This window comes from Pelecanus crispus, chromosome 3 (assembly GCF_030463565.1).
Source record: "Pelecanus crispus isolate bPelCri1 chromosome 3, bPelCri1.pri, whole genome shotgun sequence".
In the NCBI taxonomy this organism is placed as follows: domain Eukaryota; kingdom Metazoa; phylum Chordata; class Aves; order Pelecaniformes; family Pelecanidae; genus Pelecanus; species Pelecanus crispus.
In genome coordinates this window covers 106,228,382-106,241,709 of record NC_134645.1, presented here as the reverse complement: position 1 = coordinate 106,241,709, position 13,328 = coordinate 106,228,382, and the positions used below count along the sequence as shown (strand labels likewise).

The 13,328-nt window shown below is 40.2% G+C and overlaps 1 protein-coding gene across 1 annotated transcript in view; it reads left to right on the top strand.

The window, feature by feature from the left end:
- The first annotated feature begins 3,525 nt into the window (after window positions 1-3,525).
- Window positions 3,526-13,328, top strand: part of MCPH1 (microcephalin 1) — a 132,373-nt gene continuing 122,570 nt past the window's right edge. Inside the window, exons 1-3 of the mRNA XM_075708006.1 lie at window positions 3,526-3,544; window positions 5,934-6,025; window positions 8,426-8,544. Of these exons, the coding sequence (XP_075564121.1) occupies window positions 3,526-3,544; window positions 5,934-6,025; window positions 8,426-8,544 (230 nt within the window). The remainder of the gene's footprint in view (window positions 3,545-5,933; window positions 6,026-8,425; window positions 8,545-13,328) is intronic.

The following is a 13,328-nucleotide window of genomic DNA, read 5'->3' as shown; positions in this document are numbered from 1 at the left end:
CCTGATGTATTCAAACTGGTAAAATAGCAGCTGCAAAAATATATTGGTGCTTTCTGTAAGTACTACAGGACAATAAATGCTAAGGACGAACTGACAACAAAACAATACTGGCACAAGAACAGACAGCTATTAACTACCGCGGAATGTTGAAGTTTTGTCACCACCCAAGAATGAAGTTCTTGTAAAGCTTGAAGTAACTGTGAGGTCAAAACTTCAACAGTTTTAAGACAAAACTGTAAATTCATGAGATACTGTCAGCATTGTATGTATTTGTCTCCGTAAAAAAAAACCAAAGTGGGTATACCAAGTGCAGTGTTCCCATGAGTAGTCCTAGGCTGCTCCAATAATGCGTTGCACCAGCTTCTTGCAGCCACTACTCTTCACTGTCTCTACCCGGGTAGAATCAGGGCATACAGGTATAATTGTATATTTCAGCATATTTCCCTTTAGAGTCCATAAAACCTGCTGCTTCTTTTCAATTAAAAGCCCAAACACAGCCTGTGTTTTTTTACTGAAGGTCTTCAATCTTGTATCTTAGGTTAAGTATTATGCCTGGACACATATGTACAGATTGATGGATTTTAATTATGCTGAAATTTCCCTCTCTCTGGATTTTACTTTTATTAGAACCGCTGGCTGTAGGATCCTGTTGTTTGTGCCAGCTTTGGTCATGTGGATTCAGCTGAATTAGTCCACTGACACAGCTGGAAACTATTCACAAAACCATGTGGTTTTCATGGATATGGTGAAGATAGTACCATTTTCTTATAGTGGTACTGTCTCAGCTGTCTCACATTAGACAGTTTCCTATCCCATACGAATCCAAAGAGATTGTGTGGGTGTGTCCAATTTTGAACTAATGTTACTTGCACATGCTTAACAGAATTCGATCTGCTTGCTAATTTCCTGAACACCCGAATTTTATTACATGTGTTTCTAAACTCCAACTGGAAGCTCACAGTTACTCATTCTACCCATAATCACTAATTTAGAAATGGCTCTGAATCTAAGGAAGCAATAACTCAGTGACAAGACTCCCATTAATTTCAGTGGGGCCAGAGTTTCAGAGATTAAGTGCTGCCTCTTCACTGTTATCACTTCTATATCCCCATACACAACAGAGCTCTCACTGAGCAGAAGGTTATCTCCAACCGCGTTGAGAACTGAATCTCTCTGATAGTGTACATTTAAATGTCCCCTACCTCTGCTTCTGGAATTACCTTCAGACCCAATGGTGTTCATAGACACAGCATTAAGACTAGGTTCCCTTTTCCTTGAGCCACGGTTAAGAACCTTTGTAAAAATATTTCATTATTGCCTAGCAAAGAGCTGTGTAACATACTGACAGAAGTACAAATGCTAACTAAATACATACAAACATATATACATACATTGATTGGTCACTTCATTCACACAGCGAATACGTAGGTGAAAGGAAATCTGTCACAGTTTCAGAAAACGGAGCACCCAAGAGCTTGTGCTCAACACGTGCCATAGATCTAGGGTCATATTAACGCCCTGGAAATTAAACAAACTGTATTGATGCTAAAATATTATATATTAGATTAAGGTATCTTAAATAGCATTGGTACAGCCATCTGCTTGGTAGACTCCTAGGAGTCAAAATTTAAGTTTTGAGCTTCACTGTGAAAGTAAGAATCAGCACAATGGACCACAACAAAGCCTTTTTAGGTCAGCATTGTCTCTCCAGTGGGAGATGACTGAAGAAAGAACAAAAGAAAAGAAAAACCCAAAGTGTTCACTGTAAGTTCTCAAGAGTCCACCAATCTGCAATCCAGGGCTTTGCTGACATAAAGGTGGTTTTGTATGTTTTTGATATTCCTAAGATGGATTTCATGAATTTGCTTCTAGAAACCACGTGGTTTGCCAGCACTCTGCACACACTTCCACAGCCTGATGAGGTACAATGTGGTAACGTCTCTTCCGAGAAGACCCCATCTGCTAGTTTCATTTGATGCCTGCTAGTTCTTGTTGGGAATGCACTGCTCCACATTCACCTTCTCCAAGCAGTCATGATTTTAGAGACCTCTAGCACATCCGCCTTCCACCACTGCTTTTCCAGGATAATGAGTCTTTGCTTAAATAGCTATTTCGCATATGGAAATCATGCAGTATCCTTGTTTTGAAGCTCTATTGTTTTTCCTTTTCTGCCACGTTATTTTTCAGATGAAGAAACAAAGACTGCACATTGAAGATTTCAGAAGAATAGCAATTTATACAACCATATAGCAATGCCTGTGCTTTTGCCCTGTGTGAGTTGCATAATAAAGCTGTGCAGCATCATTTTCCTTAAAAAAAGATGTGTTCCTTCTTTCTCATTGTAAATCTCCTTATACTCACTAATTCCATTATTTTATTACAAATTTTATCAGTTTCTCCTGAGGAAGACATCAGGTTTTCCCTCTCTTACTTCCCTTTGGCATCACATTTGCTACACCCCAGCCTTCTAGCATCAAAGCCCTTTCACGTAAGGGTGAGCTTACTATAGTTAATAGCACAGTTGCCCTCAAGTAATTTTGGATGTTTCAGTAAATACTACCTGGCTGTGCCTGTTTGCTAATCCCCGTTTTGTTGGCTGTTAGCTTTTTCACTTCAAACACTACAGTTTGAGCCACCAGAGAGTTCAGAGGATACTGGTAACGCACCTTCCTATAAAGTAACATTCTTCATAGAATCATACAAAGCTTTGTGTTGGAAGGGACCTTTAGTGACCTGCAGTGAGCAGGGACAGCTTTAACTGGATCAGGTTGCTCAGAGCCCAGTCCAACCTTACCGTTTCTAGGGATGGGGCCTCCACTACCTCTCTGGGCAACCTGTTCCAGTGCTTGACCACCCTCATTGTAAAAAATTTCTTCCTTATGTCTAGTCTAAATCTATTCTTCTTTAGTTTAAATCCATTATTCCTTGTTCTGTCACAACAGGCCTTGCTAAAAAGATTGTCCCCATCCTTCCTGTAGGCCCCCTTTAAGTACTGGAAGGCCGCAATAAGGTCTCCTCGCAGCCTTCTCCAGGCTGAACAACCCCAACTCCCTCAGCCTGGCCTCGTAGGAGAGGTGCTCCAGAGATGCTTCAGAGAAGCCTCCTGAGGACTCCTCACAGTGAACACAGACACAGAAAATTCACTTATTGCTCAGCTTTTCAAAACTGTTTTCAGCAGCATTCGCCTGTCCCGAGACTCCCCCAGCGCTACGCTTGGCTGAGCACACGTTTTTCTAAAAGGGACTTCAGAACTGCTTTGTATCCCGGACTTCTGGCAGCCAGGCTCGAACGCTGCCCCCCACCTCCAGCCCGGCCCTGCCCAGGCTCCCCCTCACCCTCCAGGCCCGCTCGGCCGCCACGGAAGGGCCGCGCCCCCCCGCAGCTCCGCCGGCGCGGCCGGGCGCAACGCGCAGGCGCGGGAGGGGGCGGGCGGAGCTCGGCCCGCGCAGGCCCGGCGGCGGTGCGCGGGGGCGGCTTTGAACGGTGGCGGGTACCGGAGCCTCTCGCCGTTGCGCCGCGCCGCTCATGGAGCCCGTCCTGAAAGGTACCGGCTCGTCCGCTGTGCGGGGGCAGGGCCGGCGGCCGGGCCGCGCTTCTCCCGGCGCGGCTGAGGGGAGCCGCCGGGCTGCAGCGGGTCCGTTTTGAAGCGCTGCCCTGGCACCCCGTCTCTTCGCGGCCATTTCCACGGTGCTTCCCGGCGGCGCTGCCGGCGGAGAGCGGCCGGGCCTGGCGGGGCCGAGGCCGCTGTGGGGGCTCGCCTCCTTCCTCGCCCGGCATCTGTCCCGGGGGCGGCCCGGCGCCGAGTCCGGAGGGGGCCCAGCCCTCGGGGCGGGTCGGTCTTCAGCTCGACCGGGTGGCGTGGCCCCCCCCCGCGGGTGGGCAGCCCTCCCGTGGGGTCGGGACGGAGAGGCCTTCGCTGCGGGGCTGCTGTGGCTAAGCGCGAATCCTCCCGAAACCGGCGGCGGGGCCTGGCGGCTGGGCCGTCCCCGGCCTGTCCCGGTGGGGCGCGGATGGTGCCCGGCCGCAGGCCCGGCGGCGGCGGGCAGGGCTGGAAACGTGGAGGCCCCTCGGGCGGGGGGGAGCGACTGCCCCTTGGGGTGGCTGCCGGTACGGCACTGCTCGGCGCCGCCGCCTCTGCCGCGGCGCGTCGGTGTCTGCCCGCTCTTCCTGTCCTGGTCGGTCGTGGCTTGGTCCTGTCTGGTTTCTACACCCGTCCAAATTTCTGCCTCGCTAGGTTGCCCTCCGGTGTTTATTCTCTCCGCTGTCACGGCCTTGTCTGAGATCTTGTAGTATAAGTTGCCCTTTACAAGAACCGAGCTGTTCTCGGAGCTCTTCCAGTTCAAAAAAGCTCCAAACCCTTCCTCATTTTCCTTTCCATCCACTGTACAAAACTTGCAAAGTGCCTTGGCTTTTGTTGGAGTATATTTGATTAGCTAAAATTGGCTAATTATTGTAAAATACACCTTTGATCCTGCTGCAGATGCGTGCAGCTTTGAAGTAATGTTCCTGTAAGTTCCTAGTTTGATCTTCACTGAAATGCTCTAACCTGTTTTTCTAGGAGAATTATAACTATGAAGGTTCTAAAATATTTGATGTAAGAGGAAGGTACTGTTTTTTTCAAATGCGAGTGCAGTATTTTTCACAATAGAGCAATCAAGAAAAAAAGCATCTCTGACAAAAGCTGCCCTGGTCCAGTAGTAGAATGAACACAATTAAAAGCACATTGGAGTAAGACTTGTCTTAAGTTCCCATGTATATCTGAAGTCATAGTACTAATAATAAGATTTTTCCCTGTGGTTTGGCTAAGGAGGTGTTTTATCTTCCATATTTTTCTTGTACATTAAAAGTATTTCTAGCAATTATAAAAATAGGTTAATCTTTATAAAAGTACTTCTACTGTTGGACCATTATTCTGATTTTCATTTAGAAAGAATACAGTACATAATAATGAATCAGAAGGACATATGTAGTAACTGAGATACTTAAGCAATGTTTGCCAAGGATGACCCTTTTAAATTGACACTTTCAGTTTCATTCATGAGTTCTGAGAGTTGTCTGGCCAGCAGTTTGTGTAAAGTTGGTTTTGGTGAACTGGCATTCCTCCAGTTTTCTGGAACTTTCCTGATTCATCATCCAAAATGGGAAATTGGCATGGCCGATGGAGCTGTAGGTCACTTTAGTGCCTGTTGTAAGTAAAATTAATGAAGGGATTGTTACGAGTTTCATTTGCTTATCCCTCCATGTCAATACATCTATCTGTGTGTGTGTGTGTGTGTGTGTTTGTTTAAAGACCTTCTCAACTGAGGCTGACTTCATTCCTTCAAGAGATTATTAATCTGATTGATAAAGGAAGCTACTTAAATGTGATATACCTAAAGTTACGTGAAGCAGCTGACATGAAATTGTATTAGCCCCTGTGATATGTACTTAATTTGGGCTGATTCAATATAAATAAGGTGGAATTTTAAGTCAATTGCAAATTAAGTAATATTTCTGTAGTTTTCTGGGGGTTTGGGGAAGGAATAATTCTATTATGTTTATTTCACTATGTTCTGTAACTTGTGTTACATCAACTTGTCATAAAATTTTTTATTAACCTGAAGATTAGCAGCCATTAATGATAAGGGTAAGTAGTCATGTAAAGGAACTGCATTGCTTGTTAAGCTGGTAGTGTGTTTTAAATAGACCAACTGAAAAGTTGTGTAACTAGTGTCAAACTTCTAAGTTTGTTCCATTACAACTAATTTAAGGGACAGAAATACTCTAAAAAGAATGTTCTGCTGCTAACATCTGATACTCAGATTATTAAAAGCTATACTTGCTACCGAATGCAATACGTACAAAGGCAAAATTTTGTTGGCAAGGAAGCTTAACCAGTATTACCATAGTATATCCTTCATTAGCTCTTTGTTGTTTTCTCTCTTCTGATCCAGGTGTATCTGCATTTGTAGAAGTTTGGTCATCTAACAGAACAGAAAATTACTCGAAAACCTTTGAACAGCAACTTCTTGATATGGGAGCAAGAGTAAGGAAACTATTTTGTTTTAAGTAGAGTAGGAAAGCCACGTACAAACCAGCTTGCTTGTTCTGCTTGTCATGTATATTTCTTTGTAATATGAGTTTTTAAAGTGCAGGAAGGATGATAATCACAGACCTGAGAATAGATGAACGTGCTGTAAAATTCTTATTTGTGACAAATAGGAAATGCGTTTAAAGTCTCACTATATCTCTATCTATAAACCTCTCTGTATATTAATATGATAGCATGCCTTTGTTGTGAAGTATTGGGCTTGCCACATACTGTGGGCAAACTGAATCTAAGTGTTGAAAACCTGTGGTTTACAAGTTATGTACCTTATGTTGTTTTGTTTTCTTTAACTTGTAGGCAGCTGCTCTGTTGTTACTACAATATTTTCTAACTCAAGTACCATGACATTTTATTCTTCCATTCACTCTCCTACAAATGTGGTTCAGCTCCAAAGTGCTAGTAAAAATACATCTAAGAGTCTTTGTATATGTCTCAGTGTTTTTTTTCCATATCAAGTAGGTGCAAAATATATTTAATTTAATTATGTTTAATATGTTTAATTGCCGGCTGTAAAATTTCAATCAAAGACCAAAGTCAAACTGGCATCTTTCCTTTTTGCACATTATCACTGGTTAATGGAGGTTCTTACAGCCCACATCATGCTCTAAATAACACTTGTGTAAACTCCCGTGCTTTTTAAGTGGGTGTGTAGGTGTATCTTACTGTGATTTAGGAAGTTTTGGTAATCTCCCCAAAGCCTTTTTTTTCTGTATGAATTTAGCTGAGATAGCGTGACAGAACAGTAGAATAACTTTTTATGATAAAAGCAAATACAGTGCTCAATAAATAATTTGAGTAAGAAATATTTCTTGTTCTTTTGTGCTGTACCAGCAGATCTGTGGAATCCTGATGATGTTAGGTTTTTCTCACAGAAAATATGACAAAGCATGAGGCTTCAAAATTCCTCAAGTTGATCAAAAAGTAGCTGGATATGGTGAAAGGTGTAGGCAGATGATGCAGATGAGTCTATTTAGCAGATCTCTGTGAGTGAAAAGGGGTGGTCCTGCCCCTTCACTATTCCAGACACTTTCTTCCCTTTTATTGGGCTGAGCACATGATAGTAAACTGACATGGCTCACTCTGTCAGGAAAGAAAATTCTAAATTAGTATGGCACTAGGTTGTTGGTTCAGACATCTCAAGCTAAGGCCAGGTGAGCAGCAGAGGACGTCCAGGGTAAGGGAGGAGACAGGAGAGGTGAGAGGGAGGTGTAAGGTGGTACTCCTCTATAATTTGGAGACAAAGCTATATTAAGCATCTGTCTCCTTAGGACATAGGCTGTGAGCCAGATACTAGCATAAGCAAGTAAGCAATTGTATCTGGAGTCATAGAGAGAGATTCATTGGTCCTGTATACCTAGATACTTAAATATCATGGTTTTTTGTCTTCCGGGAAGCAATAAATCAGTTTGCCACCAGCAATTTTTGGAAAAGCTGAATGGTTTTCTTAAAGCCAAATATAGATCCAACACGCTGGGAGCCAAGTACAGTGATGCAATTGAGAGCACAACAGAAAGCTACACAGCTATTTCCATTTGGCTGTGCTAAGAAGATGCTGCTGTAAAATATGAATTGTACCCATCTCATCGTGTCAACAATCACAACAACTGATCAAACAGTTTTATGCATAGGATGTTTAGTCTCCACAAAAGGAAACTTTGGTTTTGAAGAATGGAGTATCTAGAACTAAAAAGGTTATCACTTAAATAGAGTCCAATAACTGAAGAGTTGATCAGTTGTAGAACACAATGAAAATGTCAGGTATGACGTTAGCTGTACTGACTTAAGTTTTCTGTATTTCTCACTTTTTAAAGTGTTCCCATTTTTTTTGTTTGTTTCTAGTAGCTTCAGTCTTCCCTCAAAACTAAAAGTGATCTTTATTGATGAGAATTAGTTTAAAGGATGAGGTTAGCTGTACTCTTTAAGCCTGTGAGTTCTTTGCTAAATAAAAAATGTAATTTGTCATTTCTTTGGATAGTGGCAACTACTTTTTGTACTGGCTGCTGCATAAGAAATTATGTTGGGCTACATAAATAAAAATGTTGTAAGATTAGTGATACAGCTGGAGTAGGGAGATGAAAATGGTAACCTAGAGAAAACAAGTTTGAAAACAAAAGGCTTCTCTAGCCCTCTAGCATGCATTGCATTGACTTGACTAATGAGACTTGAATATTGATTGCTTGAGGCTTCTTGAGAAGATGAGAAAGATCAAAGGAGTCCTTGACATATTGTTTAGAATAAGTTTTTATGCTAATGGTTTATGCATTAAAACCAGACTACACTAGCTAGTTTCATTAGCATTTTCTGATTATCAGATGTTCTCTCTGTGTACTTCTGCAGGTTTCAAAAACTTTGAACAAGAATGTGACCCATGTAGTCTTCAAAGATGGACGTTGGGCTACATGGAGAAAAGCACAGAAGAGGGGTGTAAAAATAGTTTCTGTACTCTGGGTGGAGAAGTGAGTACTCGTGAATATAATGAATGCTACCCATTCCTGAGATAATGGATTCTAGTATTGTTTTATTTAAAAATTTAAGTATAGTACCTGTTTTCTTAATGTATTTGAAATAGTGATAAATCTATGAGTAGAAGATAACTTTCCTATGACATTATTCCTATTATTAAGCATGTTACTTGCATAAAAAGGTAGAATGTTAACTCTTGAAAAATGAATGTGTTGGAGTAGTTCCATAGTATATTTGTTAACCATTCACTGTTCCACTCCTTGGCTCTCAAATGGCTTGCATAGGCAGTGAAGACCAGATATTTATGTTGAATAGAATTCTTCCATTTTCATATGAAAAAGCACATTTCATCAGGGACATTGTACTGTTTCTCTGCTTAACTCCTGTTGACAGAATATCTCCTAGCAAGAAAGAAAAAGATCCGTATGTAGTCTGGCTTTTAAGACATTTGGCAGGTTCAGAACAGCACTGCTTGAAGATTCTCGACTACCATATGGAAAAAGTTAAATTTAAAAAAAAAAAAAAAAAAAAAAATCAAATTTCAGCTGTGCAGCCAGTCCATGAGAATTTACTAGTCAACAGCTGCTTCTCTGAGTTTACAAAGTGGTTGTGAGGCCTAACTTAGATTTCAGATGAAGTGTAAAAACACTTACAGTGTTTCAGAATATGCATGTGTTATACTCAAACACTCCAATTGATAAATTTCTGTGATGATGGAAATGAGAATTTAAGTCAAGTAAAGAGGCCCTTTCCTGTACCAATTGTAATATGCATGGAGAGATAGAAGTCTGCTAAGTGCAAAAGTAAAAAATTAAAAAAGGGGGGGAGGGGCAAAACTGAGCTCTGCAGCCACTTAAATGTAGGCCAGTACAACCGCACAACTTATGATACAAGTCTGTTGGCCAAAAAAGAAATCCATGCAGTTCTGCAGAAACAGGATTTTTCTTTTTTTTTTCTTTAAGAATATCAGATATAGAAGTTACAGCTGCACAATGCAGCCAGCTTTAACACTGAGGAAGAAATAGCTTAAGTTCTCAAAACTGAGGGTGATGCAAAATTTTTTTATGTGAATATGTCTTTCCATGACCTGGTGCTATCTGGGTGTGTGAGAATGATGATCATTTCAGTTCGAATCTTTGGTTATAAAATTAAGCATATGCTTCAGATGGCTAAATGTATAAATACAGAATTTGAAGCCTTAGTCACAGGAATTGTAAACTATTTGAGGACTTTGGATGTGCTATAGTAAACAGGATCCCGGAAAAGTCCAGGTGAGTAGCATCTGCAATAGAAGAAGGAGAGCGCCTTGCTTGGGAGAGTGTAGGATGTGTCAGAAATGCTGTCTCTGTAATAGCAGTTCCACCCCAAGAGTCTCTTCTGCGATACTGGAAGGTATTGAGTGGATGAATGGTGTAGAAAGCTCAGAGACAGCTGGATATGTGATAGTGTATGGGACAGCATGGAGCTTTGAGATCCAGGTGTAAAAGGTTCAAGAAGCTTTAACTGTTGCTGGATACCAGCAACAAAGGAAGAGACAGGAGAAAGGATCTGGAGGGAAAACTTAACCTGTTTGGTAGGAAAGAGAAGGCTAGCATCTTCCTGGTATTTTTTGAAGTGTTCCAAGTATCATGCTCTAGATAAGGTGCTCTAGATAAGGCAAGGTCTTGCTGTATGGCTTAGAAGATGAAGTTTGTTGGAACTGGGGAGATCATCTGAAAGAGAGAGATGTATTTTACTGTGGGGGGAGGGGACACCCAAGCTATGAATTGTGATTGAACTTCTCTGTAATCTTTTTCTTCTGCCTTTTAGTTTAAAGTTAATGCCAAAAGGTACGCAAGAGCATACAACTTAGATTAATGTATACCCTAGGCAGAATTTATAGGAATATCGTACCCTTGAGCAAAATATAGGTCAGGAGCAGTAGAAGCTTATGTAAGAGATAGTAATGAATAGTCTCACTAGTCATAGTGTTATTCAAATATGAGGCACAGACAATACAAAAATAAAATGAGTCTGTGCTAGCATACATGCTAAATTTTATTGTAATAAGAACTGGAGTGCCTGACTTTAAATTATATGCCTAGTATATCAATATCTCAGAAATTTGGTAGGCAGAAGACAGTTTGTTGAACCCTGGGACAATGTAAACAGGAAGGACTGAATAGTCTGTGCCAGTAACATAGTGGTCCTGTATGAATGGAAGCTTAGTTTGAAACTGGTAACTGTAAGTAAATAACACAGAGTTCATATGAGTTGAAGTTTTAGCGTTACTAAAAAAAAGATGGCTTGATTAACCAGTCGCTATGTTTATTAGCAAGTGAAATGTTCTCAGAATGGTCAGAAATGCTGTGAAATGTCATTTCGGGAAATGTAATAGTACAGAGCAAGTTTCTCACGTAGACTGGGGATTGGGTGACTCCTGTTGGAGTGCAGTGTGAAGACAAATATTTTAAGTATTTCTTGGTCTTAATTGGTTTGTGGATGGTTGTTCAAATTATTTCAAAGAACCTTCTTGTAAGTATGGCCACAGTATAAAATCATGTTTGTACTGGAATAGCAAAACCCAAAAAGTTCTGTGACAGTGCTGAACTTCAAAAAGGAGTCTACTTAAAATGGAATAAGTTCTGTTAAGAAGCCACTAAGATAGTGAAGGGAATAAAACTCTTGCTGGTGTCAAGGAGCCTATTTAAAGTATAAGTCCTCTTAAGTGTATCAGAAGGAGGATGGTCATCACATTGTGTGAGGGGAAAATTAAGATTTTGGGACTTAGAGTAAATGTTTTCATGGCATTACTACCTCAGCAGTAGTCAAAAATCAAATTAAATAGAACATAAAACCTCATGTAGTGGGATGACAGCATTTTATCGTGGAATATTGCGAGAGGATGGCAACAAGCATAACTGAAGTTGTAAGATATTTTTCTCAAAAGATGTGATTGAAGAGACCAGAGTTCTTCAGCCTGGAAAAGAAGTGGGAGTGGAGGGGGAGAGACTCTTATGAACACAAAGGTTGATACGGAGTGGCTGAATAGGGAATGAAGGTACATTTTCCTTTCCAGTAGAAGAATTGGAAAGGATCACATGAATCTGTCTGTAGGCAGATTCATAGAAAACAGTAAATGATGGTTTTTAGCAAAATACGGTTAGGCTGTAGAACTCCTTGTTGCAGAATTATAGTCAGCAAAGATTTACATGGGTTTAAAAAAATGCTGAAGCAATTAAACATTTAGTTTTATCAAAAACCAAATACAGTATTGCATCTGACCATCTTTAAACCAGAAATCTGTGGAACATAGCAAAGCAAACTGGGAATGTTTGCTGTGTTTTCATGTTTTTAGATGCTCTTGGGAATCTTCATATTGGAAACAGGATGCTGCAAGTATATGGTATTTAATCTGGGCACTACTTTTTGATGTTTGAGCTCTGAAAACACCAGACAAGGAAGCAAATCATAAACAATTAACTCCAGCATTTCCTGATTCTTCTGCGTTGTGCCAAATACTCTCCCGCTTAACAGCTAGTGGACCCCTACTTCCAAAGTGTTATGCGTGTACACTACAGTTACCTTCCCTGGAGCAGTGCTTGAGCCTCTTGGAGGACCATGCCCTATAATTTGAAAAATTGCTATAATATTTTCTCCACAAAAAAACAGCACAAATTTAATTAGACTACAAGTGTTTGTGCAGTATTTAGTGAACATTACCTTGCTCAACTCTTATTGGATTTCCAGTGCTCTTTCCAATGATCTGCCTCAAACTTGTATTGGAAGCTTCTGCTTTATAGTATGAGTGTCTATTTGAATTTAAACTGAATGCAGTTCTACAGTTTAATAAGAAGTAATTTGATTGGGAAGAAGGGTCTTTTAAAATAAGATGACAATTGAAATAAAAAAAAATTTGTAACTACAGAGTAAATGTATATTTAATTAAAAAAATGAAGTGTTTTGTTTCCTTTTGTTTTCTAAGAACGGTAGATATGTTTAACTTTAAAAATAGTGTACAAAATCATGGACTTGCTGTAAGATTAATGCAAATAAATGGTAAGCTTAATGCAAAATGAGTGACAGCTTAGGGATCACTGAAAAAAAAAATTTTAGTCTTTCTTCAACTCGAATACCTCAATGAGCAACCTAAAAAAAAAAATCAAAACCCAACAACAAAGAGAACACTACATAAGATAGAATTGCTACAATCTGCGTCCAAATTAAGAACACTTAATACTTCCAAATCAGACCCATAATTGGGAAACTACCTGTGTATTCTTAGTATGGTAACTGACTCATGTCACAAATAAGATAGATAAATCATTTACATTCAGATTTGTCTGCAAAGTAAAAAATTCTTATAAGATATTGAATGGCCAAATTTTCTTCTGTTTAGTTTCTCTGAATCGATGAAATCTCTGAATTAATGTAGATTTTAATGTAGTCCACATCTATGCTGATTATTATCCAGAATTTAATAATAGGCGCTGAAGTCCAACGTGTTGAATATCATCTCTATTAGATGCTCCAGAGAACTCTAAACTCAGTTAGTGTGACAAATATATGTAGTGGTTTGGCTCATCTTTATTCAACACTGAGAAACTAAGCATTAGATTATAATTCTACAGATACAAACTTTATAGCAGTTAGATCACTAGGTGTCACTAGAATCACAGTTTTGGAAGACTTCTGGGGGAATTCTAGTGAAGTCTATTAGGGTTCCATACTCTTTCCCGTAATGGTTTTATTATTTATTGTTTGAGAATAAAACTGTATTTACCTATTTTGATCAAAA